Genomic DNA, 27,391 nt, shown 5'->3' with positions numbered 1-27,391 from the left:
GTACTTTTAGCTAATCAGTTCAACTGTTTATCCATTACTTTTAGCTAAATATTTGAAATTAGCTAACTTGTATTAATTAAATTATTAAAATCCATAGTTTTTTTATCCATATTTTTATTTTTCACAATTTTTTTTGGATGTTGTTTGAGAGAAAGAAAGAAAGAAAGAAAGAAAGAAAGAAAGAAAGAAAGAAAGAAAGAAAAGAACAAGAAGAACAGTGGTGTTCCCATGAACAGTTTTCAGTGCGAATTTAGAGGATTTGCATGAAATTGGCTTGATGGAAACACATGTTTTTACAGACACCTTCTGTCTTTTGACCCTCACAGTGGACCAGGAAAAACTCCTCAAAAAACCCTTTAACAGGTGATAAAAAAGAGGAGAAACCTCAGGGAGAGCACTAGAAGAGGGATCCCTCACAGGACGGACAGATGTGCAATGGATGTCGTTTTTGAAAGAAAGAAAGAAAGAAACTTTTTTTTCCAGACTGTGCAGAGTACAACACCTTCTGTCCTTTGACCGTCACAGTGGACCAGGAAAAACTCCTCAAAAAACCCTTTAACGGGTGATAAAAACGAGGAGAAACCTCAAAGAAAGAGAGAAAGAAAGAAAGAAAGAAAGAAAGAAACTTTTTTTTCCAGACTGTGCAGAGTACAACACCTTCTGTCCTTTGACCCTCACAGTGGACCAGGAAAAACTCCTCAAAAAACCCTTTAACGGGTGATAAAAACGAGGAGAAACCTCAGGGAGACCCACAGAAGAGGGATCCCACTACCAGAAAGAAAGAAAGAAAGAAAGGAAGAAAGAAAGAAAGAAAGAAAGAAAGAAACTTTTTTTCCAGACTGTGCAGAGTACAACACCTTCTGTCCTTTGACCGTCACAGTGGACCAGGAAAAACTCCTCAAAAAACCCTTTAACAGGTGATAAAAACGAGGAGAAACCTCAAAGAAAGAAAGAAAGAAAGAAACTTTTTTTCCCAGACTGTGCAGAGTACAACACCTTCTGTCCTTTGACGTCACAGTGGACCAGGAAAAACTCCTCAAAAAATCCTTTAACGGGTGATAAAAACGAGGAGAAACCTCAGGGAGAGCAACAGATCGATAGAGAAAAATACGTAGATATAATGTGAGAGGGGACATGGGGGGAGGGGGAGAGAGAACAATAAAATAAAAGCATTAAATGACATGAGAAAACAAAAACAATAGCTAAAAAAACAATACTTACCTCAAGAGAGAGACAGAGAAGAACAAACACATATAAATATACACATATTAAAAAAAAATATATATATATATATATATATATATATATATATATATAGATACATAAAACTATATACCAATAAACACAAATATATAAAAGAGAAAAAAAATATATATAAAATATACAAAACACTGTTTGAATTTTGGTCCTCCAACGATGATTCTTTTCTACTGCTGAGGAGACAAAAAAACACACATTTCATTAATACCATCTTGCTCATTTATCTCCTCTGTGGTCCTGAATGTGTGTGTGTGTGTGTGTGTGTGTGTGTGTGTGTGTGTGTGTGTGTGCGTGCGTGTTAGGGTTGTCACGATACTAAAATTTTCAACTCGATACTGATACTCAGGAAAATATTCGATACTCGATTCCATTTCCGATACCACCAGGATAAAAACAAAGACCCCAAAATTATTAACAAGAAAAATGCAACATGTAAAAATGAACAGAACCACAGGTTAAATATTTATAATAAAAAACAGTTGTGCAAAAAGAAACTGCAACTATGATACCAAGATTCAGGTCTGAGGTAGTGCAAAAAATAAATAAATACAATAAACAATTAGAACAATATTTTGAGGTTGTATGCTGTGCACAATATTAGGCAAGCTTGATAAGTCGACTTTTCTCTGCTTCATTCAGAAAATAACACTTTTCAGTCACCAACATTGATATAAACTTATTAACTCTATGCTTGTGTATACTGACACTGTGTCAATTAACGTAATATGGGCATACTACGTGCCTGATTTATTTATTTATTTATTTATTTATTTACGTTGTTTATAATCATTAACGTGACATCAGCCTTTAATTGCTAGCTGCGGCTAATGGCTAATAATAACACGGCTAACATTAATGCTATGATAACATCAGTAATAGGTCAGTTTGAAACGAAAGTTTGGGCGGTATCGATACTTTTGAAAATGAGAATCGTATCCGGATACAACGTTTAGTATCGATACTTTTTTGAGTACCGATTACTTTTGACAACCCTAGTGTGTGTGTGTCTATCCGCTTCTTCAGAAAGACACATATTTCTGTCCATAGAGAAGAGCTGTTGCCTTACCTGCTTCACGTAGAACAGCAGGTAGGCTGTTTGTTGGCGATTGTGGCAGACAGACGCGCCGGTCGTCTCACTGACGTGTTTGTCGTTGTAAGTTAGCCATCGGTCTTTATTATCTCCCGGTCTGTAGGCTCCGTCACAAATATAATGTCCTGAGAGAAGAGGAGGGGACACGTTTTTATACAGCTGGAGGGGGAGTCGATTTGTAAATGATAAAATTTGACTCATTTTCAACATGTAGTCTAGACCAGCTATTCTCAACCTTGGGGTCGGGACCCCAACTGGGGTCGCGAGATGATTTCTGGGGATCGCCAAATCATTTTGGTCATTTTGTGTCTTTTTTGATCATTTTGTCTTTTTTTGGTCATTTTGCGTCTTTTTTTTATCATTTTGTTTCTTTTTTTGGCCTACCTTACATATCTCAAGGGTGCTGAGTCCAAAAAAAATGGTTCCCAAGCGAAATTTTGAGTTTGAGTCATCAAATGGCCACCAAATTGCCCATCTTGCAGTGTCTTTTTTATGTATATATATATATACATATGCAAAATACCAACTGGAACATTTAAAAGTGATTGATTGAATATTTGTGTCGGCCTTAAAAAATGACACAAATAATGCTTAATTTCACCTTAAAAGTTGGTATTTTGCATATATATATATATACATAAAGACACTGAGCCTCCACTATATCCTTGCTCTGACTCTAGACTATAGATCCAGAAACTTAATTTCCTCATCTTTGATTGCCTACTTACAAAAAAACTTGGGGAAAATGGTCCACAGACTGTGCAAGATGGGCAATTTGGCCGCCATTTTGATATACAAATCAAAATTTCGCTTGAGAAAACCATTTTTTGATTCAGCACCCTTGAAATAAGTAAAGTAGGCCGGTTCCTGACTTGTACCCATAAATGCTCCTCACTTTCCCTTTTTGGACAATTCTGTCTAGACTAAAGTGTGTTTGCAACCAAACACTTACCAGAGTTGGCTGTGGATCCTAAATGGCTGACGATGCTCACCAGAGAGTAGCGAGTTGTTGTCTAGAAAAAAACAAACAGATACCAACAATTAGCTACACATGCAGACACTTTGGCTACAGGGACTGGACATTTTAAAGGATGATTTCTCCCTGTTTTTTCTAAAAAAACACTTCTCAGTAGTCTTACCTGTTGGGCAACGCTAGATTCTGGATTCACCAGCAGCTCTCTTGATAAAACAACGGGGCTCTGCACCTTCACCAGGTCGTAGGTTTTGGTGAAGCTGAATCTCTTCAGCTGCAGGATCAGTACACTGTTGACAAAGGGAGAGGAAGAGATGGAGGGAAAGGGGTCAGATCACACACTGATACATGAAGACAAGAGAAAGTGAAACTGCTTCGCCTGTTGTGTATTCATTTGAAGATGTTTTAAAATGATATATAATAATATATAAGATGTCTATGGTGGACGGTAATACTCACTTTGGCAGGGTCAAGAAGGACGGCCGCTGGGTTGACTGCTCTGCACCACACTCACACCGATACTCCAACTGGTTCACCTGCAGGGGGACATAACACATTTAAAATGTTATATTTGCAACCTTTGTTCACATTTGCAACATTTAGAATTCTTTATTGAGCATGATAGTGTTTTGAAAGGAAAAAAAAAATTCAATATCACATTTTATGTGACACACCAAAAAACCCCACAGAAGACACAGCATTGCTAAAAAAAAGACACAAAATGACCAAAAAAAAGAAACAAAAAGTCTAAAAAAAGACACAAAATGACTAAAAAAAAGACACAAAATGACCAAAAAAAAAAACACAGAAGACACAGCATTACTAAAAAAAGACACAAAATAACTAAAAAAGACACAAAATAACTAAAAAAAGACACAATAAAAGACATAAAATGACCAAAAAAGACACAAAATGACCAAAATTGTCACGCTAAACACACAAGACACAAATAAAATCGAGTCCCACTAGAATAAAAACCAGAGTTGGATGACAGGATCACACACAATCACAAGATCACATTTAAGTGATCAGTCACTGTAAATCAGAGTAAATGAGCAGATGATGGATGGATCACAAAATGGGTGTCTTGCTTACTTTAAGGTAGTCCTTTAGACACTGGTTTACTGAGCCGCCATGCACCAGGTCTAGGGACAGGTTGATATAATCCTCCTCCCTCATGGATTGTTTACTGCATCTATAGAATAAAGAGACAATTGAAATGAAAATATAGCACAGATTATACACTTTGGTTGAGAGGTTTTCTTCCAAAACCTTTCCTTGAAGAAGAAAAAATGCACTGTGAATATAAGTGTGGCTGTGTGTTCATACCCTTTGCAGGTCCTGGTGCTCAACATCTGGAAGGTGATGTGAGCATCAACAGGGCAGGTGTATCTGAAGCCCATGTTAACTGCTGATTCCTGCAGGTCAAAGTTCAGAGACTTCATCTGATTCAACAAGGAGCTGAGGAACTCATGGGCATCCTGCACAGAAACAAAGAAAACAATTAAAGATGGAAGATGGACATTTTAAAAGTGTAGAAGTTGTTCAATAAAGATAATTGTGGTGCTGTGCTTTAAAAAAAAAAAAAAAAGGGGTACTTATGTGATAGTATGATTTCATGTGTGTCGCTGGTGTAGCATTGTCGAGTAGCGGTAGCTAAGCTAACTAGCCACCTGTGGCTCCACTGTGTGTGCGCATGTTAAAAGTCTGAGAGAAATACTGTGTGTGTACATTGTCAGTCAGGTTATTCTGGTGTAGTGTTGTGTATTAATGAGTACATGAGAATGTAAAATGTATAAATTGTGTCCTGTCTCTTCAGAGGGGTCATTACACTTACTTTCTGCTGATGGTCCTTAAACTCTGAGTTAAACTCAGCGACAGCGTCTTTAAAAGCAGCCAGGACACTTTTTGCCTCTCTCTTGTTGCTGTTAAAGTGGCTGTGTCCCACATCTACAAACCGTCTGAAAAAACAAAGACAAAAGATATACTTCATTAGTTATTGTCACGTAATGATGACCTGCAAAGCTAGAAAGCAAACTAAAGAGTGAGAGTGTGTGAGGAGGTGCTGTACCTGAGGACTTTAGATCCGGGGTGAGACATCCACACCTTCTTCTGCTTGATGATGTCATGAACAAAAGGTCTCAGCGTCAGGAGGCCTTGCAGGGTGGAGTTCATGTAGCAGGTCTGCGCCAGGTTGGGGAACCTTTAACACAACAAGATCAAAGTCAGACTGGAGCTCAACATAACCTAAAACTAACTTAACCCATTAAGGCCTAAAACTCCTGGAAAGAAATGCCTGTAAAACCTCTGGGTGATTTTGAAAGAACCCCCTAAAACCTGAAGTTTTTCTGGAAATTCAGCAGAAGATTTTTCAGCCTCTGTAGCAGATAGAAATGAAATTCAAAAAGTATTTCAGAGCTTATACCTGTGGCTTTCATGAGAAGTTGAGTTTATTTGTCCAAACCTTTAATAAAGTTTTTTTTTTAAAAATCAACAAACTCAGCAAATGTTACATTTGACTGAATAAAAAATCCTATGCATAATACTAATACATGCCCATCAGCAAGATGCAAACATGATATGACCACTGGAAGAACAAGACATAGTTCTCATTAGCCTACTGTAATAAAAAATAATAATAATAAATAATAATAATACATTTTATCTATATTGCACTTTTCAGGGTACTCAACGACGCATAAAGTAATATAAGACATAAACAGTCGTGATTTCTTATATCATCATCACAATCAATTATTATTATTATTATTATTATTATTAATAATAATAATAATAATAATATATTATTAATAATATTATTATTATCTCCAGATGGCCACAAATCTGTCTGTTCTTCGGTGAAAATATGTCGTCTAAAAACATATTCCTCATCCATAAATGCCGGTCGATTGGTTCCGAGGGTTCAAAGTCCGGATCAGCAATTAAATCATCGGTGCTGTTTTCATCAAGATCGATTCAATGGTAGAAATGCGATAATGCTTTCCCGGCGTAAATGGGTTAAACTAAAATGACTTTATATGAACGTGAGTCTCTTTGTACTGTTCTTACCCGAGGCAGACCAGCTCCTCTCTGGGGATGACTTCTGTGCTGGCTGAGGTTTTTTCCTGCAAGAAATTCTTTTGCCGAAGGAACACTTTTCTATATATATCGGCGTTGAGAGATTCGACGTCTACACTCCCACCCTGACCTATTGGGTTGAGTTTTTTGCTGTGAATGGTAAATGGCTGGGCCTCAGTGCAATCTGTGTCCATCTCTGCTGTCTCAGATGGAGGTTCTGTCTCCACCTTCTGTTTCTGTTGGTTGTCACAACAAAAAGAAAAGTTTAACACAACAAATAAGAGCAAATAAAACACACCATGCAGAATAAATATGTTACATGATCGCATTACTATGGATCCCACTGCACTGCCCTACAAAGCAAAAAGGCAGTAACTGCATTGTAGCGAAATCCGTGTCAGTTTCACGGAAATTTGAGTGATTCCGTAGCTATTCCACGGATTACTGTGAGACCATGTTTGTCTTGTTGTTAATTGCATTGGGATCCATAATAACAGTTTGATAAGCAACATTTGGTGGTACATACCTTACGGCGAGGCACCAGCCAGCGAAGCCAACTGGAAGCCTTCTCAACAGGCTCATCGTGATCAGGCTCAATGGTGGTGTTAGCACTGGTTGCTTCTTCATCTTCAGCGGTGGGTGAAGCCTCCTGAACACCAGCTTCTTCCTCGGACTCCTTGTTGGTGCTGCTGATAAAAGAAAAGGACATATACTTATCTTCTGGGGCAGAAGACAACAACTCTGTGTCTTCTGATACGTCTTTATCCTCAGTTGAGACCAGAATGTCAGCGCTGGATGAAGCCTTCTCCACAGCTTCACCATCTTCAGACTGGATGCTGGGGTTAGCACTAGCTGCTTCTTCATCTTCAGGGACACCAGCTCCTTCCTCGGACTCCTCGTCAGCGTTGATGCTGCTGATAAAAGAAAAAAAACACATAGAAGAAGACAACAACTCCATGTCTTCTTCTTCATCCTCAGTTGCAGCTGAGGCTGAAGTTTCAGGGGCGGATGATGAAACCTCCTGGACACCATCTTCATGCTGAGACTCCTCGCTGGTGTTGATACTGCTGATAAAAGAGAAGAAAGATGGTTATTCTACTGCATGGTCCACTCTCAGTTATGAGGACAATGAAGGTGAACATGAAAGAAACAAGGTTATAATAGTTTTTAATTTTTCATTAGTTTTAGTTTTGATTTCGTTGTCAATTTTGTTTTCAAATTCAGTTAGTTTTAGTTCGTTTTTAGAGTGAGTTTGCTAGTTTTAATTAGTTTTAATTTTTTGGAAAATGCTTAGTTTTAGTTTAGTTTTTATTAGTTTTAGTTTTTTGTAATGGGGTATCAACCAAAAAGGTTTATGTATGAAAAAAGTTGACAAAGAGGAAAACCAAAGACATTTCCACTATAATTTTAGTTAGTTTTAGTTGTTTTTTATGAAGAAAAATTAAGAAACAGTTTTGTAAGAGCGATCTGAAATATCCAATTAGTGTTCTTTTTCGCTCTTTTTTTTTACAGCCGTCCCATTCACTTCAATGCAAAATTTTGGGAAGTTTTCAAAAATTCGTACAAGAAAAGTAAGAGAAAAGTAAGAGAAAAGTAATAGCACACTGATCCCAACCAATTGACGTTTTGATGTATAATTTGGACTAGTAGCGGGACGAAATTGTGTCCGGAAGAGGAAGAAGAAAAAATCCACAATTGCCCCGTGGCCCTAATTAACTAAAATTGCAACAACAAGAGTAAAATAATAACATACCTTATTTCTGTGGCAGTAGATGTAGTCTGTGCGTCGTCTTTCACATCTTCCACAGGAGTCTGCTGCTTGTTTGGTATTTAAAAAAACATAAAACCAGTTAAATACAGCTGAGTGACACAAATGACTGCACCAGTTTGGTCAGTGATTATGTTGCAAGACAAACATACCTTCTTACGACTGAACAACCTACGCCACCAGGACAAACCAGACTTTTTGGTGTCGGGGACCACAGTGTGTTGATTTGGCTCCTTTTCAATAATGACACTGTAATAAAGAAATCCAGATAATTAGTCAAATGTGTACTGCGTTCACAAGGCTCTCAACGTCTTTCAGAAGTGGACATCCTTGAGGAAATGTTTAGGAGAGACAATAATCACGATAATAATTCATTTAAACCTCTGAAGTCCAGGAGATTTTGGTTCAAATTTGTCAACTTCCTATGCAGGAAGGAATGCAGAAATCTTCCTGCGTTTTTAATATGGGAGCCAATGAGGCTGTTGGTGGTGTTGGTGGCACATCTGTGCGTCGTACGCCCAAACTATAACTCTGACAGCTTTACCAGAGGATTGTGAGTGAGAAGACAAATTTTCCTACGTTTCTATGTATAAATTATTTCTGTAGAGTGGAATTTGCGGCCTGGAGCGCAGTTTTCAAAATTTTTTTTTGACAATTTTTTCTCTCCCTCTACACACGGAATGTTCGTATCACACTGTGATACGAACATTCCGTGCAATACACACCCATTATAATCTCAGAATTTCTCCAAAAATGATCATGGTCATTGAACAGGGATTGATAAAAAACTATATGACCTATCGAAACGTGGATTAATACACCGATACACAAGACTTGTGTCTACTGTTTAAAGTTTAAATGGAGTCTCTAGGTGAAATTATGCCGGAAAAGTAGACGTTTAAAAACCTCCAATTATTGTTCTTTTTCGCTCTTACAACTTGCAACTTACATCGCGAACAATTCATATTCCGTATAGCACACCGATCCCGATCAAACCGCACGTTTTGATATATAATTTGTCCTGCAACTCTTCATGTTGTAGGACTAGTAGCGGGACGAAATTGCGTCCGGAAGAGGAAGAAGAAGAAATCCACAGTATAACAGTAGTGCTCGGTGCGATTGCCCCGTGGCCCTAATAAAACTGCAAAACAGTCTATTTGCATATAAATTAAAAATAGTAATAGTTTTCATTGTAGAAAGATAATTCACATTTTAAAAATGGTCTAGAAACATAAATGTCACACTGTGAAAGCTCCTATGATTGAACTTTCAACTGGCTTTCTCAGCTTGTCTACATATCATATATAAATAAAGTTATTACTGTAAATAAAACATGTTTATTTTCAAAAAATAGATGGACTCCAGAGGGTTAAAAGTTTTACATTTAGGAAAATATTTATAGAATTATCACACAAAAAGACACAAATTGAATAAAATAACATACATGATACCATATACAATAAAATATATTCAAATTAATAACAAGAATATTAATATGAAGCCATTATCTTACCTCTTTTGTGGGCCGGAGCATGGCTCGTCTCTAACTTCGACGTCATCTTGACAGTTTGTCTGTTAAAAATATACAAAACCGTACATTAGCAAATATGCCAGACACATAATCAGCTGCTTCACACACAAATATTAAATTGAATTATCAAAAAACATGAATAATGTCAAAATTCAGTAATAATCATCTCATAACACAACAGTTTAGACAAAAGAAATTAAGTGCATACCTTCTGGCGTCTGCAAAAGCAAGAAAACATGTCTGCAGGTCTTGATAATTATCTAAATAACTGAAAATATTTGGAAAGCTCTTCTATATCTGGCTGTTATAACCAAGGTCTTTCCAAAAGTGAGCTAACAGATGTGAGACTCCTAAAGGCTTCAGAATGCTGTCCATTCTAGAATAATAACATCAAGGCGATGGAATAATAATAAATTAGAACCCTGCAGTCAATAAGAATTTTACCATATAAGGTAAAAAAAATCATAGACAGTTAAAATATGATTTTTAGGGAAATTATCTTTAACCCTTAATAGGGTACTCATTGAAATACTTGCAAATCCCAAATTTCAACCCTAGAGAATATTGGAGGATATTACATACTGCCAGAAAGTGTAAAAAAACATACGAAAATAATATTTTGAGAAAAAAGTTTACGAGATTAAAGTGGCAAATCTACGAGGAAAAAATGCGTGGATTTATGAGATTTAAAGTGGTGAATCTGGGAGAAAAAAGTTGCTTTTTTCCCCACTTTTTTCTCGTAAATCTGCAACTTTTTTCACGCAGATTTGCCACTTTAATCTAGTAAATTTGCAACTTTTTTCTCTAAATATTACCTGAAGTTACCAAATATAGTTCTTTGCCTGATAAAGGGTTAATATTATTCAAATATATGTCCATTACCATGTCAATCTCCCATTGTTCCTGCAATAAATTATACATTTTGGTAGCAGTACCTCTACATGATGGTGTTAGCAATATGTCAAATAAAGAGGGTGAAGTACTATGCATTCGGACATACTTCCAGTATTGGTTACATGAAGTTAATTTCTTTATTGAAGACTTAAGCAAACAGTGAAACCCTCACATTTAAAAAGTATAACTAGGCTACTGCTGAAAAAATACTTAATAATTATTTAAACAATAATTAATATTTAGGCTACTGCCATTTGTAGAGCTTAACACAGTCTAGTGTACCCCAATATGTAGAAGAAAAGGTACATATTTGTACCTTTTGGGCCCTCAAAAAGGTACAAATATGTACCTTAAGGTCCAATAACTGGCCCTAGGGGGTACATTAGTGTAGATTGTACCTCGGGGGACAAAAAAGGACTCTTACTGTAGCCCTATTTCTGAGAGTATGCTGTCAGAAAACAAGTTAATTAAATTGACAGCACAATGTTAACGTCTCTTTTTAGCCCATCATGGCTGTTTGTGTTAATGGGTCAAGTTTTGGAACTCAAAATTGTAATTAAGGAATTATATGACTTGTGTAAGAAATAAGTAAGTTGTAAGTTGAACATAATGTAAATAAACCATATATCTCAAAAAATTATTTGCCTGTATTGATAACTTATTTTCTAAAATTTTGGCACGAGATAAACTGAGATATGATTGAGGTATAATGTGTCATCATTTGGGAGCTTGCCCTGCTCTCATTTTTCTTTTTGCTGAGACGCTAGAAAAGAGACCGCTGTAAGAGAATCTGAGAACTCAAATAGTGAGCAGTGAGAGACAGAACCATGTATATTTCTCACTGAGACATTACTGAGATAGTGTTTCCAGCTAAGGATATCAAATTGAGACATATTTGAAAGTGGCACAATATGTCTCATTTGTCATTTAAGTGAGATCAAGAAAAGAGACAACTGTGAGAGAATTTAGAGAACTTGCACATTGCTCACCTTGAGACTTATTTCTCAGGAGAGACATTTGAGAAGAATGAGAAAACCAGTTTGGTCTCGATTAGTGCTCATTTATGTCTAGGAGATGTAAATGTGACATAAAGGAGATCTCATCTTCAATTTTGCTTTGCTATGGGGAGAAGTATTATTTAATTTTAATTTATTTTACATGCAGTCCAAGACTCATGCAGGTTATAGCTACATCTATACTTCTATCTGTATATGAGTTTTATAATAATTACTAATCACCTCTTTCTCTGTGCATTATGGCCCTTAAGCTCTGCAGGTTAAACACTGAGAGCCTCTAGAGGGCAGTCACACTCCTGTTAACCAGCTGTACACTAATGTATGAGCTTGATACTCATATTCATGAAATTGTTTTGACTGTTATTATTTTAGATTTTCACTATTTTACTTAACCTTTAACTGAAAATGATGCAAATTACAGATTTCAATAGTGGCTCATGCACAAGTGTAAAAATGTCAAATTGTTTTTGAGAACAAATCCATGAGTCTTCTCACAGGATCTTCCAACTCTTCAACATTTCTCTTCCTGTTTCATTGCCAGCAAAACTTGAGGAATTATCATTATCATCATTATACAAATGCTGTTTAAATAATTAACTCAAAATCCGTGGAATAGCCACCGGAATCACTCAAATTTCCGTGAAACTGACACGGATTTCGCTACAATGCAAGTTAATGACAGTCATATCCTGTGGCTATTCCAACATACAAAGTGATTTTGTACATTCACTGAGTGAATATTTAGAAAATAAAACATATATTTCTCGCTAGAAATGTGATCAAAATCCATTTTTATGCAGAAACTAAGTCAAAATATTGATTTTTTCACTAAAAATGAGAGAACTGTCCGCCATGTTTTTTGTTCTGACTGCCGGGACCTTGAAAGTCACATGACTTGGAACAAACCAATAGGAAAAGATATTGACTTGCATTGTAGCGAAATCCGTGTCAGTTTCACAGAAATTTGAGTGATTCCGTGGCTATTCCACGGAATTTAATTTATTTTATCTTTATTTTACTGTTCTATTGTTTTCTACATCTCTTTGTATTGTGTTATCTATTTATTGTTGTGCAGCACTTTGGAAACCTTGTGGTTGCTAAAATTGTGCTCTATAAATAAAGTGGATTGGATTAAGAGAATTATGGTAATTACAGTCTTCCGTATTGGTAGATAGGATTCTGTTTGTAAATAAAAACTTAACTTGACTAACTAACCTTGTAATTATAGTCTTGTAAGAGTGGAAAATATGTTGTTTTGTGTGTTAGTTAGTGTAGGTTGTGTTCAAGTGGAAGAATGCAACACACATGAGCTCATCTGAAGTTGTGAATCTTGGAAATTGGGACTAAATTCAGCTCCATGTTTGCTGGAACAAAGAGAGAGGAGCAGAAACAGAAGTACACTAAAAAATGATTTTTGTCTTACACTGTAAAAAAATAATCTGTTAAATTTACGGTAAATTACCGGCAGCTGTGGTTGCCAGAACTTCACCGTAAAAAATACAGTGAGGGGGTTTTCTACTGTAAATTTAAATATCAGCAAAAACTAATTTAGACTGAATATGCTCGTTATTTTTAAGGTAATTGTGTCATTCATTCACACATCATGGCAAATCTCCATTAACTTTACATGAAAATGTTATATTTTTACAGCAAAACTTTGCGTTTCCTACAGTTCATGACAGTAAAAGTAAAAATTGTGCTATTCCTTGATTTACGGTAATTAAAAGTGCCTACTACGGTGATACACAATTTTTTATTTTATGCCCCATTCCTGATGCAATTTGACAGTGTTTTACTGTAATTTCTACAAACATTTTTTACAGTGTACCAAGATTTAAAAAAAAAAACCCTTAGATATAGAAGTATTAGATAATTTATCTTGTTTTAAGAGATAATTTCTTATGTTAAGTGTCCAACATGCTTATTTCTAGATTGAACAATCTTAATTTAAGAAATCTTGTCACGGTAAATTATCTGTCCATGCAGCAAGATCATTTCCCTCAGATTTACTGTTTTTATCTTGTTTTTAGACTAAACACCTTTTTTGCTGTGTAGACAGTTAGACCACAGGACACAGTCATAATACCTCTCTGAATATAAAAAGGGCTAAATAAATTATTGAAGAGTTGATGCCCTTGCAGTGTCAAGCAACTAATTAGTGAGTTGTCATTAGTGGAAGTGGTCAGTGTGTGACAGTTGTGAAGCCATTGATTGCACCCGGCGATTTGGTCAACAATCCCTGGAGGTTAATCATTGACAGGATGGAGGGGTCAACCTCTCCATGGCTCAAGGCGTGTGGGCTCGCTCAATAACCCTTCATCTGGAACTTGCTGAGAATTTGTCTCAAGAGCCGCCACTCCACATCGCCAATAACCCCCAACTATATGGAGAGATTAGACACATGGAAGGAAGAGGAAGTGGATTCAGGTGAGCAAGCTGTCTGAAAACTACCAAGTCAATAAAAACATGTGTCTTATTTGGTAATTTTATGTCTTTGGTTGTGTCTTTTTTAGTTATTTTGCGTCCTTTTTTGTCATCTTTTGTATTTTTGTGTCTTTTTGTGTCTGTGTCATTTTTAGTCATTTTGTGTCTTTTTGTGTCTTTTTTTAGTCATTTTGTTTCTTTTTTTTTGTCATTTTGTGTCTTTTTTTTTGTCATTTTGTGTCTTTTTGTGTCTTTTTTAGTCATTTTGTGTCTTTTTTTTAGTCATTTTGTGTCTTTTTTTAGTCCTTGTTTTTTTTTAGTCCTTTTAGTCCAACATAAAATGTGATTTTGAGTCTTTTCTAAACTTTCAAAACACTATCATGCTCAATAAAGAATTTTAAATGTTGCAAATGTGAACAAAGGTTGCAAACATAACATATATTTGTGTCAGCAGTCCATTGCAACATGCAATGGACTGCTGTTTGCTTAGAGCTTAGGCTGTGTTAAGGGGGTCATCCTTATGTTCCCCGGTTTTCCCAAAAGGGTCCTATGTTCCCCTGTAGCAATACATACCGGGGAGCATAGGACCCTTTTTCAGAAAAAGGGACATTAATGAGCAGCACAGGGGCTCCACAAGGCACTGTTCTGGCTCCATTCCTGTTCACACTGTACACAGCGGACTTCAAATACAACTGTGAGTCCTGCCACATCCAGAAGTACTCCGACAACACTGCTATTGTGGCGTGTATCAGGAATGGACAGGAATCTGAATATAGGGACCTGCTAAAAGCCTTCAGTGACTGGAGTCACAAGAACTATCTCCTACTGAACACCTCAAAGACTAAGGAAATGATCAGAGATTTCCTCAGGTTCAGGCCCCCCTTCAGCCAGTGAATACCTGTGAGGTGGACATGGAGGTGGCCAAGTTCTAAGTATCTAGTCGTATACCTGGATAATAAGTTGGACTGGTCCCTAAACACAGACACTCTCTACAATAAGGGGCAGAGCCGCCTCTTTTTCTTCTTGAAGCTCAGATCTCTGGACATCTGTAGTAAGATGCTGCAGATGTTTTATCAGTCTGTGGTGGTAGTGTGTTGTTTTATGCTGCAGTCTGCTGGGGAGGCAGCATCACACACAGAGATGAAGGCGGTTGGACAGACTGGTCTAAAGAACTAACTGAATTTACCCTCGGGGATAAATAAAGTAATTTTGATTTGATTGATTTGATACCTTGTCATTGTCATTGTCTCATCATTTATTCAGTATTCTTTTTTTTTATACGTAATTTAGTTTTTTTCTGTCATTTTGTGTCTATTTGGATCATTTTGTGTCTCTTTTTTAGTAATTTTGTGTCTTTTTTGGTCATTTTGTGACTTTTTTGGATCATTTTGTGTCTTTTTTTGTAATTGTGTGTCTTTTTTTGTTATTTTGTGCGACTTCTTCATGACGACGCAACGTAAAAACGAAGCAGCATGTTTCCCTGCTGTCAGCTGAACTCTAAAGTTTTGGCTGTTCTGGAAGTTTCCATGTCCAATTTAATGCATGAACCCTTTTCCCAGCGAAGGTAAAAACCATCTTGACGAAGACAAACATGGTTTTACTGAAGGTTTGCAGAGGTTTTTTTTTAAATTTTGCAGTTTCATTCATTCATTTTTTTAATGCAATCTTTTGTGTTTTATGTTTATTGTGTGGGGTTTTTTTTCTTCATTTTTTGGTGTCTCTTTTTCTGTGTTTTTTGAAATTTTTTGTTGTTCTTTTGTATTTTTTGTTTGTTTTTCTGTGTAACATTCTGAGGTTGTTGGATTAAAAAAAAAAACGGGAAAAAATGATGTCTTCACATGGTCTGTTGAACTGAATTCAGCAGAAAATGGGACCGGCCATGAGTCAGATTACACTTGCATACTCAGCCCATCCTATCTATCAGACCAGTGTTTTTATGTTTCCATATCCAACCAGCTGGTCAATATCGCTGATCATCATTATTGACCCCTGCTTTTCTCTCTCCTATCTACCTCTTCTCTCTCCCCCACCCCAATAAATCCATTCTCTCAAAGCCATGTGTTGGATTGAATGTTTATTGGGTTTCTCCTTTGTCTTATTGAGGAAGTATATGTATGAAGGACAGCAGGAAAAGGTGTAAGGCAAACATCCATTGAAAAGATATTCAATGCAACCTTATTATAATTAGCTTAAAATGTGTTATTTGCAGATTTATTCAGATGAGAAAGGAGAGGCTTGACTTGTTTCATTATGTGTAAAACAGGGTTGATGGTGAGGAAATCATACAGTACTGATAGCAGCTGTCCATGTACACAATATGATGTTTAGCGTCACAATTTTGTGTCTTTTATTTGTTATTTTGTGTATTTTTTTTGTCATTTTGTGTCTTTTTTTTAAGTCAGTTTGTGTCTATTTTTAGTCATTTTGTGTCTTTTTTTGGTCATTTTGTGTCTTTTTTAGTCCTTTAGTCCAACATAAAATATGATTTTGAGTCTTTTTTTTAACTTTCAAAACACTATCATGCTCAATAAAGAATTTTAAATGTTGCAAATGTGAACAAAGGTGTCAAATATAACATATATTTGTGTCTTGTGTGTTTAGCGTAACAATTTTGGTCATTTTTTAGACTTTTTGTGTCTTTTCTGGTCATTTTGTGTCTTTTTTTTAGTCTTTTTTTGGTAATTTTGTGTCTTTTTTGGTAATTTTGTGTCTTTGTAAGTATTTTTGTGGCTTTCTTGGTCATACTGTTTATTTTTGTGTCTTTTTTGTTTCTTTTTTTGTCATTTTGTGTCTTTTGTTGTGTCTTTTTTTAGTTATTTTGTGTCCTTTTTTTTGTCATTTTGTGTCTTTTTTGTCATTTTGTGGGTTTTTTTTAAGTCATTTTGTGTCTTTTTTTAGTCCTTTAGTCCAACATAAAATGTGATTTTGAACCTTTTTTCTTACTTTTAAAACGCTATCATGCTAAATAACGAATTTTAAATGTTGCAAATGTGAACAAAGGTGTCAAATCTAACATATAAGAGGGTTACATCCAGTTCTATCATTTTATACTAAATATATTTGAGCTTGTCTCCAGTTTTACTTGGTATATCATCATCAAACTGAAACTGGCCTCATGGAGTTTACAGCCAGAACTTTAGAGGTAAATTTACAGTAGGGCTCCACGCTGCTTTGTTTTCTAGTCTGGATGATGAAGAAGTCTGGATTATTTGGAGCTTTTGGAGACTCCAGAGGGTTAATTCATCCATTCATCTGATCTCTTCATGTAATCTGAACCTCCACAAGGTGGCAATGTTGTACAGCACACTGTGTCAGTGAATGCCTGCCCACACTCTAGGACGGCTCCAACATTAAATTGCGAGCCTATGTATAGAAATAGATCAACTTTGTGGAATCAAACCAAATGATGACCATTTATATAGAGAAAAAAAGAAATTGGATAGAATCCTTCTATCAAATAAAAAGGAAGGAGGAAAACTTGAAACATAAATGCAGTGAATTGATAATGACTTTAAATAATCTGAACCCATCAGGGTTCAAGTTATTTCCCAGTCAAATGGTTATTTAAATGAAAAACGTAACACCAGTCCAACCGGTTATCAACACTTTGTACTGTATGCTTAATTTTGGACAAATCTTTGGTGTTATTTAACAACCAAGCTTTTGTCTGTGTGCCAAATATAAAATACTGTTCACTCTTTCCAGATGTGGTATATTCTCTTACAAGTTATTGTTTGTATGAAAGGCTACTTCTTATTCTTCAAATGCAGCAGTTTGGAGTGTGCCTGAAAAGATGTGTTCTATGTTTTGCAGTAAGTTAATGCAGGACGCACAACACATTTCCTCCTCCTCCTCCTCCTCCTCTTCATCTGATAATTACATCATCAGATCCCTTTCACTCTTTTCCTTCTTCAACCCTTTGCTGAGAAGTACGAGTTTAAAACATGTAAAACATCACTGTTTTGTGGTTTTCAGCACATATCGACAACAGTTAGAACTGTAATGCAAGGTCCTCTTCAATGGATTCTTACATAATACGTGATAACATAATACAGTATAAACCAAGAACACCTAAACTAATGAGACTGACTGTCCTGCTTGATGATTACACCAGAGTCAAATCCTGAACTCTGTCACTCTACACCATGGGTCTCAAACTCGCGGCCCTCGTGACGATATTTTGTGGCCCCCACCTTGATATGAAAGTTTAATGTGGGTTTTATATGAATGGCACTTTACTGTGTTGTGTGTGGAAGGTCCCTTTAATTACTTTTTTTTTGTAATTTTGTGTCTTTTTTTGGTAATTTTGTGTCTTTCAAGAAAAATAATTTTGTGTCTTTTTTTTGGTAGTTCTGTGCCTTTTTTGTATTTTTGTGTATATTTTTTGTCATTTTGTGTCTTTGTTTTGTCATTTTATGTCTTTTTAAATAATTTTGTGTCTTTTTTTTTTTACATCATTTAGTTTTTTTTCTGTCATTTTGTGTCTTTTTTGGTAATTTTGTGATTTTTCTGGGTCATTTTGTGTCTTTTTTGTAATTTTGTGTCTTTTTAAAAATAATTTTGTGTCTTTTTTTGGTTATTCTGTGTCTTTTTTGGTAATTCTGTCTTTTTTGGTAATTTTGTGTATTTTTTTGTCATTTTGTGTCTTTTTTTGGTTATTCTGTGTCTTTTTTGGTAATTCTGTCTTTTTTGGTAATTTTGTGTATTTTTTTGTCATTTTGTGTCTTTGTTTTGTCATTTTGTGCATTTTTTAAAATAATTTTGTGTCTTTTTTTAACGTAATTTAGGTTTTTTTCTGTCATTTTGTGTATTTTTTGGTAATTTTGTGATTTTTCTGGGTCATTTTGTGTCTTTTTTTGGGGCAATTTTGTGTCTTTTTAAAAAATAATTTTGTGTCTTTTTTGGGTAATTCTGTGTCTTTTTTTGGTAATTTTGTGTCATTTTGTGTATTTTTTTTTTTGTAATTTTGTGTCTTTTTTAGGTCATTTTGTGTTTGTTTGTTTTTTTTAGTAATTTTGTGTCTTTTTTTGGTCATTGTGATACTGCCTCCAGCGGCCCCCAGGTAATTTGAGTTGGAGACCCCTGCTCTACAGAGTGTAAATGACAGCAGTACATTATTCTTCGTACATTTGTTTTTACTGCGGTGCACTGAAAACTAACACAGCAAACTGAAGGACTTTTTTTCCCCTCTATTTTTTTAACGATTCATTACTTTTAACTTTTACTACATTAACTTTACAAGAAATAGAACAGCAATCACTGAAAATAAAACTCAGGGGAAAATAAATTAAATTAGCTGTTCATTTCCCTTTGTTGTAAAGCACAGATATACAGATATAGTTAACAACAGATAACATTTCTGAGTTAAATACATTCTAAATAAAAGCCTCGGTGCTTAAAGCTCAGACTGATGTCATTCAGTTACATGTAGAGAGGAAAAGATCACATCTACTTTTGAAGAGTTTCTTGTGTTAGCAGACTCTAGACCTGCCTGTCTTTCATTTCATGATGTAATTATTTACTGAGAAGAAGTATAATGAAGCCAAAATTGTGTTTAAAACTAATGTATTATTCAATGTTGTTAGTATTTACTCAAAAATCGTCAGAAATGTATTTTATAAATGTCTTCATTAACCCTCTGGAGTCCACCAAAGCACCAGAGCACGACTTCTTCATGACGACACAACGTAAAAACGAAGCAGCATGTTTCCCTGCTGTCAGCTGAACTCTAAAGTTTTGGCTTTTCTAGAAGTTTCCATGTCCAATTTAATGCATCAACCCTTTTCCCAGCCAAGGTAAAAACCATCTTGACAAAGAGAAACATGAAACACAGTTTTGCAGAGGTTTTTCAAATTTTGCAGTTTGCATTCATTCCTTTTTAATGCAATATTTTGCGTGATTTTTTGTGTGTTTTATTTGTGTGTTTTTTTTGTGTCTTCTTTTTGTGTGTTTTTCTGTGTTTTTATATGTGTTTTCTTGTAATTTGTTGTGGGTTTTTTTGTGTGTTTTTTGTCATTTTGTTTGTAATTTTTGTGTGTATTAATGTGTGTTTTTTTGGTTATTTTTGTGTTCAAAATGTTTATCCAGTAAGTCAGAATAAATGTCATATAGCTGAGATTGTGCTGAAAAAAAATGATACCAACATGGCATGGTAAACATTTTTTAAGTGTAATATACAGGCAGAATGAAAAAGAGTCAAAAACCGACAAATTAGCCAAAAACTCCAAAGGGTTCAAATAAATACAGTTTTATTGAACAAGTAACAGATCACTGGATGAAGGAGCAAACAGCCAGCAGAGCTCAGGTTGATGTTCAGTAAAACTCTTGAAGCTCAACAGCTTCTCTGATATCCAGATCTGGCCTGAGTCCCCAGAAGAAGCAGCTGTTCTCTCACAGAATAGAAACCAAACCAATGCTGACCCTCATGATCATTGATCTGCTTCAGCCAGATGATACGTCCTACATCACAGTCAACTGTAATTGTAGGGTCACTTTAAATGGCTGCATATTGCAGCGTTCACAGAAAAGATGTTTACACTGCATGCAGACATGGACATTTTAAAGAACATTAAAAAAGTGAATATATGAATAAAAGTGCTTTGCTTTCTGGCCAGAATTTCAAAATTTCTGGATAGATAAACAATGGTCATTTTGTCAGGAGCCTTAATTCAACCGTATTTTGATTATGCATGTGGCTCATGGTATAATGACGTCACATTGAATTTGAAGGCTACAGACCTCACAAAACAGGTTAAAGAGACTTGTTTTGGACCTCCACATGAGAACCCACCTTGAATCATCCCACTTTGATAAGGGGGGACGGTTGAAGGTGGAGGGTCGTGTATCTCAGATGCAGTTATGTATGGTCAACATGGCCTCAGAGGAATCCGTGAAATAGCCACGGATTTGCTTAACTCGATGTAGCCACAGAATCACTCAAATTTCCGTGAAACTGACACGGATTTCGCTACAATGGAAGTTAATGACAGTCATATCCCGTCTCTACACACACACACACACACACACACACACACACACACACACACTCATTAACCCTCTGAAGTCCAGGAGATTTTGGTTCAAATTTATCAACTTCCTCTGCATTATTTCTGTCTCTGTTTAGCATCTTTCAGTCTGTCCTTACATCACATGCATGGCTCCTTTTTCAGTCAGATTTTTCATTTTATTTTAATTAACAAACTATAAAGCTGCCAGGAACCCAAAATACAAACAAAAGACAAAAGGTGTCTATGGAAATGTACCTTCTTTTTTTTTTTTGCCATTTATACACACAAAAACAGCAGAAAAAACAAACAAACTACAAAACAGTCTATTTGCATATAAATAAAAAATAGTAATAGTTTTCATTGTAGAAAGAAAATTCACATTTTAAAAATGGTCTAGAAACATAAATGGCACACTGTGAAAGCTCCTATGATTGAACTTTAACTGGCTTTCTCAGCTTGTCTACATATCATATATAAATAAAGTTATTACTGTAAATAAAACATGTGAATTTTCAATAAATAGAGGGTTGACACACCACAGGAAAGGCCAAACAGAAGAGTGACTCTATGTATTTCTGTTTTTATAATGCTGAGCAGCATTTTCTGAGATATCTCATAATGAAGAGCAGTAACGGTGCTGTAGTCCAGGTGTAATCTCACAGTGGCTGTCTGCAGGACAGGTGTCCTTTTTCTCTCCATCTGTGAGCAGACATGAGGTCTAACATGAGGGTTGTGAGCTCCAGATAGCACTGAACATCCAGGTGAAAGGTCCCAGCAGGGCTGGCTTCTGTTACAGTAGCAACTGGTCCATCCTGTAGCCTGCCTGTTATCTCTTATCTCTAGTATGAGCTGTTGTGATGTAATTAGAGCTGCAACAATTATGTGATTAATCGAACAATAATCGATTATTAAATTAATCGTCAACTATTTCGATAATCTAATAATTGGTTTGAGCAGTTTTTTAAAGTCCAAATTCTCTGATTTCAGCTTCTTCAATGTGAATATTTCTGGTTTCTTTGTTCCTTTATGACAATAAACTGAATATCTCTTTGGTTTGTGGACAAAACAAGAGATTTGAGGACGTCATCTTGTGGTTTGGGAAACACTGATTGATATTTTTATACATTTTATTAACCAAAGAACTCATTGATTAATCGTTTGAATAATCGACAGATTAATCCATAACGAAAATAATCGTTAGTTGCAGCTCTAAAAATGACCCCAAAAAGATGTAAATTTACCCAAAAAAAGATGTAAAATGACCCCAAAAAGATGTAAAATTACCCAAAAAAAGATGTAAAATGACCCCAAAAAGATGTAAAATTACCCAAAAAAAGATGTAAAATTATCCAAGAAAAGATGTAAAATTATTAGAGCTGCAACAATTATTCGATTAATCGAACAATAATCAATTATTCAATTAATCATCAACTATTTTGATTAACTAATGATTGACTTCCTCTTTCCCATAATATACTTCTTTGTCTAAAAAAAAGGGAACAGAAAAGCTGAGCTGTGCATGTTGTGTGCAGGCTCAGCAGCAAAACATATGTTACAGAAAAAATAAATAATCGTCAACTATTTTGATAATCTAATAATTGGTTTGAGCAGTTTTTTAAAGACAATAAATCCAAATTCTCCGATTTCAGCTTCTTCAATGTGAATATTTCTGGTTTCTTTGTTCCTTTATGACAATAAACTGAATATCTCTTTGGTTTGTGGACAAAACAAGAGATTTGATGACGTCATCTTGTGGTTTGGGAAACACTGATTGATATTTTTATACATTTTATTAATCAAACAACTAATCGATTAATCGTTTGAATAATCGACAGATTAGTTGCAGCCCTAGATGTGATGGTCATATTGGGATTTATATGACTGCATCAGTGTGTTAAAGTGTCTTGATTTGTCAGGCAGGATTAGTCAGAAACAGACTCTGACGCTTCAGTTTCTACTTTCATTATTAACTATAATGTGGATTAAAATATGCATTGCAGATATGAGACATACATCACAGGAATACACAGATAACAATGGACATCAATCTAATGTAAAATATGAAAGAACAATTAGAAATCAATTCAATTTAAATGGCTTTAATGGCATGATGTATAAGTAAATATTACTAAATCATTGAAATTCTGTATATCGTATGGATAAAAAAATAAGCATAGATAAATAATAAGGTAACACTTTACAATAACCATCATTTATAAATGGTAAACAGATAGTTTATTAATGTTTAATCATCATTTATGAACCGTATATAGGCCATTTAGGATGGTAAATACATAATTTATTAATGTTTAACTAACTACATAATTTATAAATGACAAATAGATGGTATATTAATGTAAAGTTTATAGTTACTTTACCATTAATAAACAATTATTATATATTTATTATTATTATTATTATTATTATAACTAATAGGTGGGGTAATTCTTCTTACTATTAGTTATTCCTTATCTGATTTCATTTTATTTTATGTTTTATTTTTATTATTTTTTTACTTGTTACACTTGGCACTGTTTTGACTCTCATAATGTCATCTCTTGATTTTGTTATGTCACTGAAAAATCAATAAACAAATGTTTAAAAAAATAAATAAATAAAATGACATGTAGCATGATAGGAAAGATATAACTTCACAAATAAACTGTCTACATACTCAGCTTGACGTGAAGTAAAAAAAACAAACAAACAAAAAAAACTTGTTTCCATGTTTTATGGCAACTGCATTTAAACAATCCCAAAAATAAAGATTCATATCCTGATCTAACATTTAGAATGGTAAATACATAATTTATTAATGTTTAACTAACTACATAATTTATAAATGACAAATATGTGGTATATTAATGTAAGTTTATAGTTACTTTACCATTAACAAACAATTAAATCATAATTAATAGTTTATCAATAGTTTATAATAGTTACCCACTCATTTTAACATTTTTAACACCATATTAAGTATGTTAATGATTTTGAAAGAGATTAAATATGATTTAAATAATGATTTTGAAAAAGAGTAAATATGTACAGCACTTTGTAAAGGGTTAATAATTAGTTTATAAACCATCTATAAACATCACCAACTAAGTGATGTTTACAGATGGTTTATAAACTAATTATTAACCCTTTACAAAGTGCTTTAAACTATCTGTTTACCATTTATAAATAGTCTATAATAATAATAATAATAATTATTATTATTATAATTATATAATTAAAAAAAATAAATAAATAAATAAAAAAAATAAAAAAAAATAATAATAATTATTATTATAATTATTATAAGAGGAGCATACTATAAAAAAGAACAATTCAAGTTTTTCATTTGACGTAAGAGCATGTATCAGTATACATGGATATCACAATATAAAATGACATGTAGCATGATAGGAAAGATATAACTTATATTTATTAATAAACTGTCTACATACTCAGCTTGGCAAAGACTTGTTTCCATGTTTTATGGCAACTGCCTTTAAACAATCCCAAAAAGAAAGATTAACATCCTGATCTAATAACATTATCTTTATTGAAAGCCTATGTATTCCATGGTTCCATCTCATTGAGGCAGCCTACCAATAATAATAATAATAATAATAATAATAATAATAATAATTATTATTATTATTATTATTATTATTATTATTATTAGGAGCATACTATAAAAAAGAACAATTCAAGTTCTTCATTTGACGTTAGAGCATGTATCAGTATACATGATATCACCATATAAAATGACATGTAGCTTTTTTTTGTGGTAATTCTTCTTACTATTAGTTATTCCTTATCTGATTTCATTTTATTTCATGTATTATTATTATTATTATTATTATTTTTACTGTTTTGACTCTCATAATGTCATCTCTTGATTTTGTTATGTCACTGAAAAATCAATAAACAAATGTTTAAATAAATAAATAAATAAATAAAATGGCATGTAGCATGATAGGAAAGATATAACTTATATTTATTAATAAACTGTCTACATACTCAGCTTGACAAAGTAAAAAAAAAAAAAAGAAACAAAACTTGTTTCCATGTTTTATGGCAACTGCATTTAAACAATCCCAAAAAGAAAGATTAATATCCTGATCTAATAACATTATGTTTATTGAGCCTATGTGCTCCATGGTGGTGTCTCATTGAGGGGCAGCAGCAGCAGACATGAGTATTGACGTGGAGCTGGCAGATGGAGCAGGGGGCTGATCTCTGCCTCCAGAGGTCATTCTCACTACAGTTGCCACTTGTTGCCAAAGCAGCTCGGGGCTCCACCATTCAACACCAAACTAATTTCAAGTATTTATTCAGCCCGCTATCGAGACCTACATATCTGGATGTTGAATGCGGAACGTCACCAGGACTGAAGGAAGACTCTTGTGATCCGCTTGATAATATTTCGGCTCATCTGACGGACAGAAGCATGGTTGATAACGCAAGTATAGCAACTAAATCTGCTTTGGTAAGCGTCCAGGCTTTATTTCTATTGGATTATTAGACTTAAATACTTGACAGTTAATGCTTATCCACTTTTTCAAATGCACTTAGCATTTTACTAATAACGTAAGGCACTTATAAACTTTGTATTTGGACACTTTAAATGCGTTTTGGCACGGTTTGGCACAAGTTTGTCAAATATTTAATGCGCATTATTTGGCATTAAAAGTCAGACAGCAACACCGTGTCACTGTGTGTTCTGAGGTTAATTGCAATGTGTTTTAATCTGATAAAGTGGTAATCGTTACATCCTCTGGTCCCCCCGCAGCAAGGCTCCTTCTCGTCCGCCAGCAGCCTGCCCCTCCAGGCTCCCTCCGCCTCCACGCATAGCCCGTTCCCCGGCGCACAGTCCCACCAGCCCGCCAGTGGAGGCATGAAGCTCGAAGCGGTCATGGAGAACCTACAGCGGCAGCAGGCGGCGCGGCTGGCCCTGGAGGAGAAGCTCCGGCAGGCGGAGACGGAGAAAGACCTCCGCTCCATGGTGGAGTCCCAGATCCACCAACAAGCCCTGGCGTTCCGCCACTACCAGGCGGCGATGCGGGGCGCCCTGGCCGCCGGGGTGGCCAACTCGTCCCACGGAGTAACGCTGCCACACATGGAGGTCCGCAGAGCCGACGAGGACGGGAACTCCTCCAGCAGACCGGGCAGCGACGACAAGGAGCGGGACGAGGAGGGAGATGACCTGGACGAGCAGGAGATCCTGGATGAAGAGGAGGAGGGCGAAGACGAGGTCGAGTTGAACCACTTCCAGCACCGGCAGGTCTCGCTCCAGGCGGCCTGTCTGCCCCTGAAGAGCGCCCCGATGCATCTCATGGCCCGGGTCCCGGCGGCCTTCGCCCCGGCCCGGCGCGCGGAGTCCCCGTCGGCGCAGCCTCAGCCCCAGCACCACGACTGGACCTATGAGGAGCAATTCAAACAGGTAGGAGCACCTTTTACTGCGCTGTTTCTCTGGAGCTCAACTATAATAATCACTCAGTCAGCCTCATTTTCATTAGTTGTCATTATTTCTAACAAAATCTCTGATATTTTGAAAGACTTTTGGAATTGGAAACTTTTTTTTGCGCAATTTTCTGCAGCCTATAGTGCCATATTGTTGCTCATTAGAACACCCTCTGGAGTCCATCTATTTATTCAAAATACACGTTTTATTTACAGTGATAACTTTATTTTTATATGATATGTAGACAAGCTGAGAAAGCCAGTTAAAGTGCAATCATAGGAGCTTTCACAGTGTGAAATTTATGTTTCTAGACCATTTTCACACCAATTTTCTTTCTACAATGAAAACTATTACTATTTTTAATTTACATGCAAATAGACTGTTTTGTAGTTTTATTATTTATTATTAAAACTGCTGTTTCTGTGTGTATAAATGGTAAAAAATGGTATATTTCCATAGAAACCTGTGTCTTTTGTTTGTATTTTGGGTTCCTGGCAGCTTTATACTTTGTTAATTAAAATAAAATGAAAATTCTGACTGATAGCCAAGTTTGTGTGGAGAAAAAGGAGCCATGCATGTGATGTAAGGACAGACTGAAAGATGCTGAACAGAGACAGGAATTAATGCAGAGGAAGTTGATCAATTTGAACCAAAATCTCCTGGACTGTAGAGGTTTAATGGTTGACAACATCAGCTGATGTATCTGGAGGCTACTTTACTTTCTGGAGACAGACATGTTGTATGAAGAGTCAAACTGTAAATGAGTTTTAACTGACATGAAGATGCTGCTGTTCAAAGTTTCAGACCAGATCTTAGTCAGAATGGGGCTTTCTAACAAGGCAGCGTTTTATACACTGTGACTAATGGTTTTATTAATCAATAATAATTAATTTAGCTA

The 27,391-nt window shown here is 35.3% G+C and overlaps 2 protein-coding genes and 1 long non-coding RNA gene across 3 annotated transcripts in view; 1 reads left to right on the top strand and 2 right to left on the bottom strand.

Annotated features, from left to right (window-relative positions):
* Positions 1-462: 462 nt before the first annotated feature.
* On the bottom strand, positions 463-1,220 carry LOC131975065 (uncharacterized). Its single transcript, XR_009394694.1, has 2 exons — positions 1,077-1,220; positions 463-938 (listed from the first exon to the last, which is right to left on the bottom strand). It is a non-coding gene; the product is annotated as an uncharacterized LOC131975065 (long non-coding RNA).
* A 91-nt stretch (positions 1,221-1,311) lies between these two features.
* On the bottom strand, positions 1,312-9,728 carry LOC131974951 (ubiquitin carboxyl-terminal hydrolase 26-like). Its single transcript, XM_059337461.1, has 14 exons — positions 9,718-9,728; positions 8,322-8,418; positions 8,155-8,219; positions 6,928-7,465; positions 6,393-6,637; positions 5,395-5,526; positions 5,161-5,284; positions 4,653-4,804; positions 4,419-4,518; positions 3,783-3,859; positions 3,490-3,613; positions 3,303-3,363; positions 2,327-2,475; positions 1,312-1,433 (listed from the first exon to the last, which is right to left on the bottom strand). The coding sequence occupies exons 1-14, from the start codon at positions 9,726-9,728 to the stop codon at positions 1,428-1,430; spliced, it is 1,881 nt and encodes a 626-aa protein (XP_059193444.1). The 3' UTR covers positions 1,312-1,427.
* Positions 9,729-25,267: 15,539 nt separating this feature from the next.
* arid3c (AT rich interactive domain 3C (BRIGHT-like)) overlaps positions 25,268-27,391 on the top strand; it is a 125,982-nt gene continuing 123,858 nt past the window's right edge. Inside the window, exons 1-2 of the mRNA XM_059336425.1 lie at positions 25,268-25,518; positions 25,822-26,472. Of these exons, the coding sequence (XP_059192408.1) occupies positions 25,480-25,518; positions 25,822-26,472 (690 nt within the window). The 5' untranslated portion in view covers positions 25,268-25,479. The remainder of the gene's footprint in view (positions 25,519-25,821; positions 26,473-27,391) is intronic.

The sequence above is a fragment of the Centropristis striata genome, chromosome 7 (assembly GCF_030273125.1).
Source record: "Centropristis striata isolate RG_2023a ecotype Rhode Island chromosome 7, C.striata_1.0, whole genome shotgun sequence".
Taxonomy (NCBI): Eukaryota; Metazoa; Chordata; class Actinopteri; order Perciformes; family Serranidae; genus Centropristis; species Centropristis striata.
Note: the sequence above shows the minus strand (reverse complement) of the source record. Positions and strands in the feature narration are given on the sequence as shown.

Bases quoted from the DNA above. Each gene is read 5' to 3' on its own strand.
- LOC131974951 (XM_059337461.1), bottom strand. The intron at 4,519-4,652 runs GTATGAACACAC...TTTATTCTATAG, and splicing joins AGCACCAGGACCTGCAAAGG to ATGCAGTAAACAATCCATGA. The intron at 3,364-3,489 runs GTAAGACTACTG...GTTTTTTTCTAG, and splicing joins AATCTAGCGTTGCCCAACAG to ACAACAACTCGCTACTCTCT.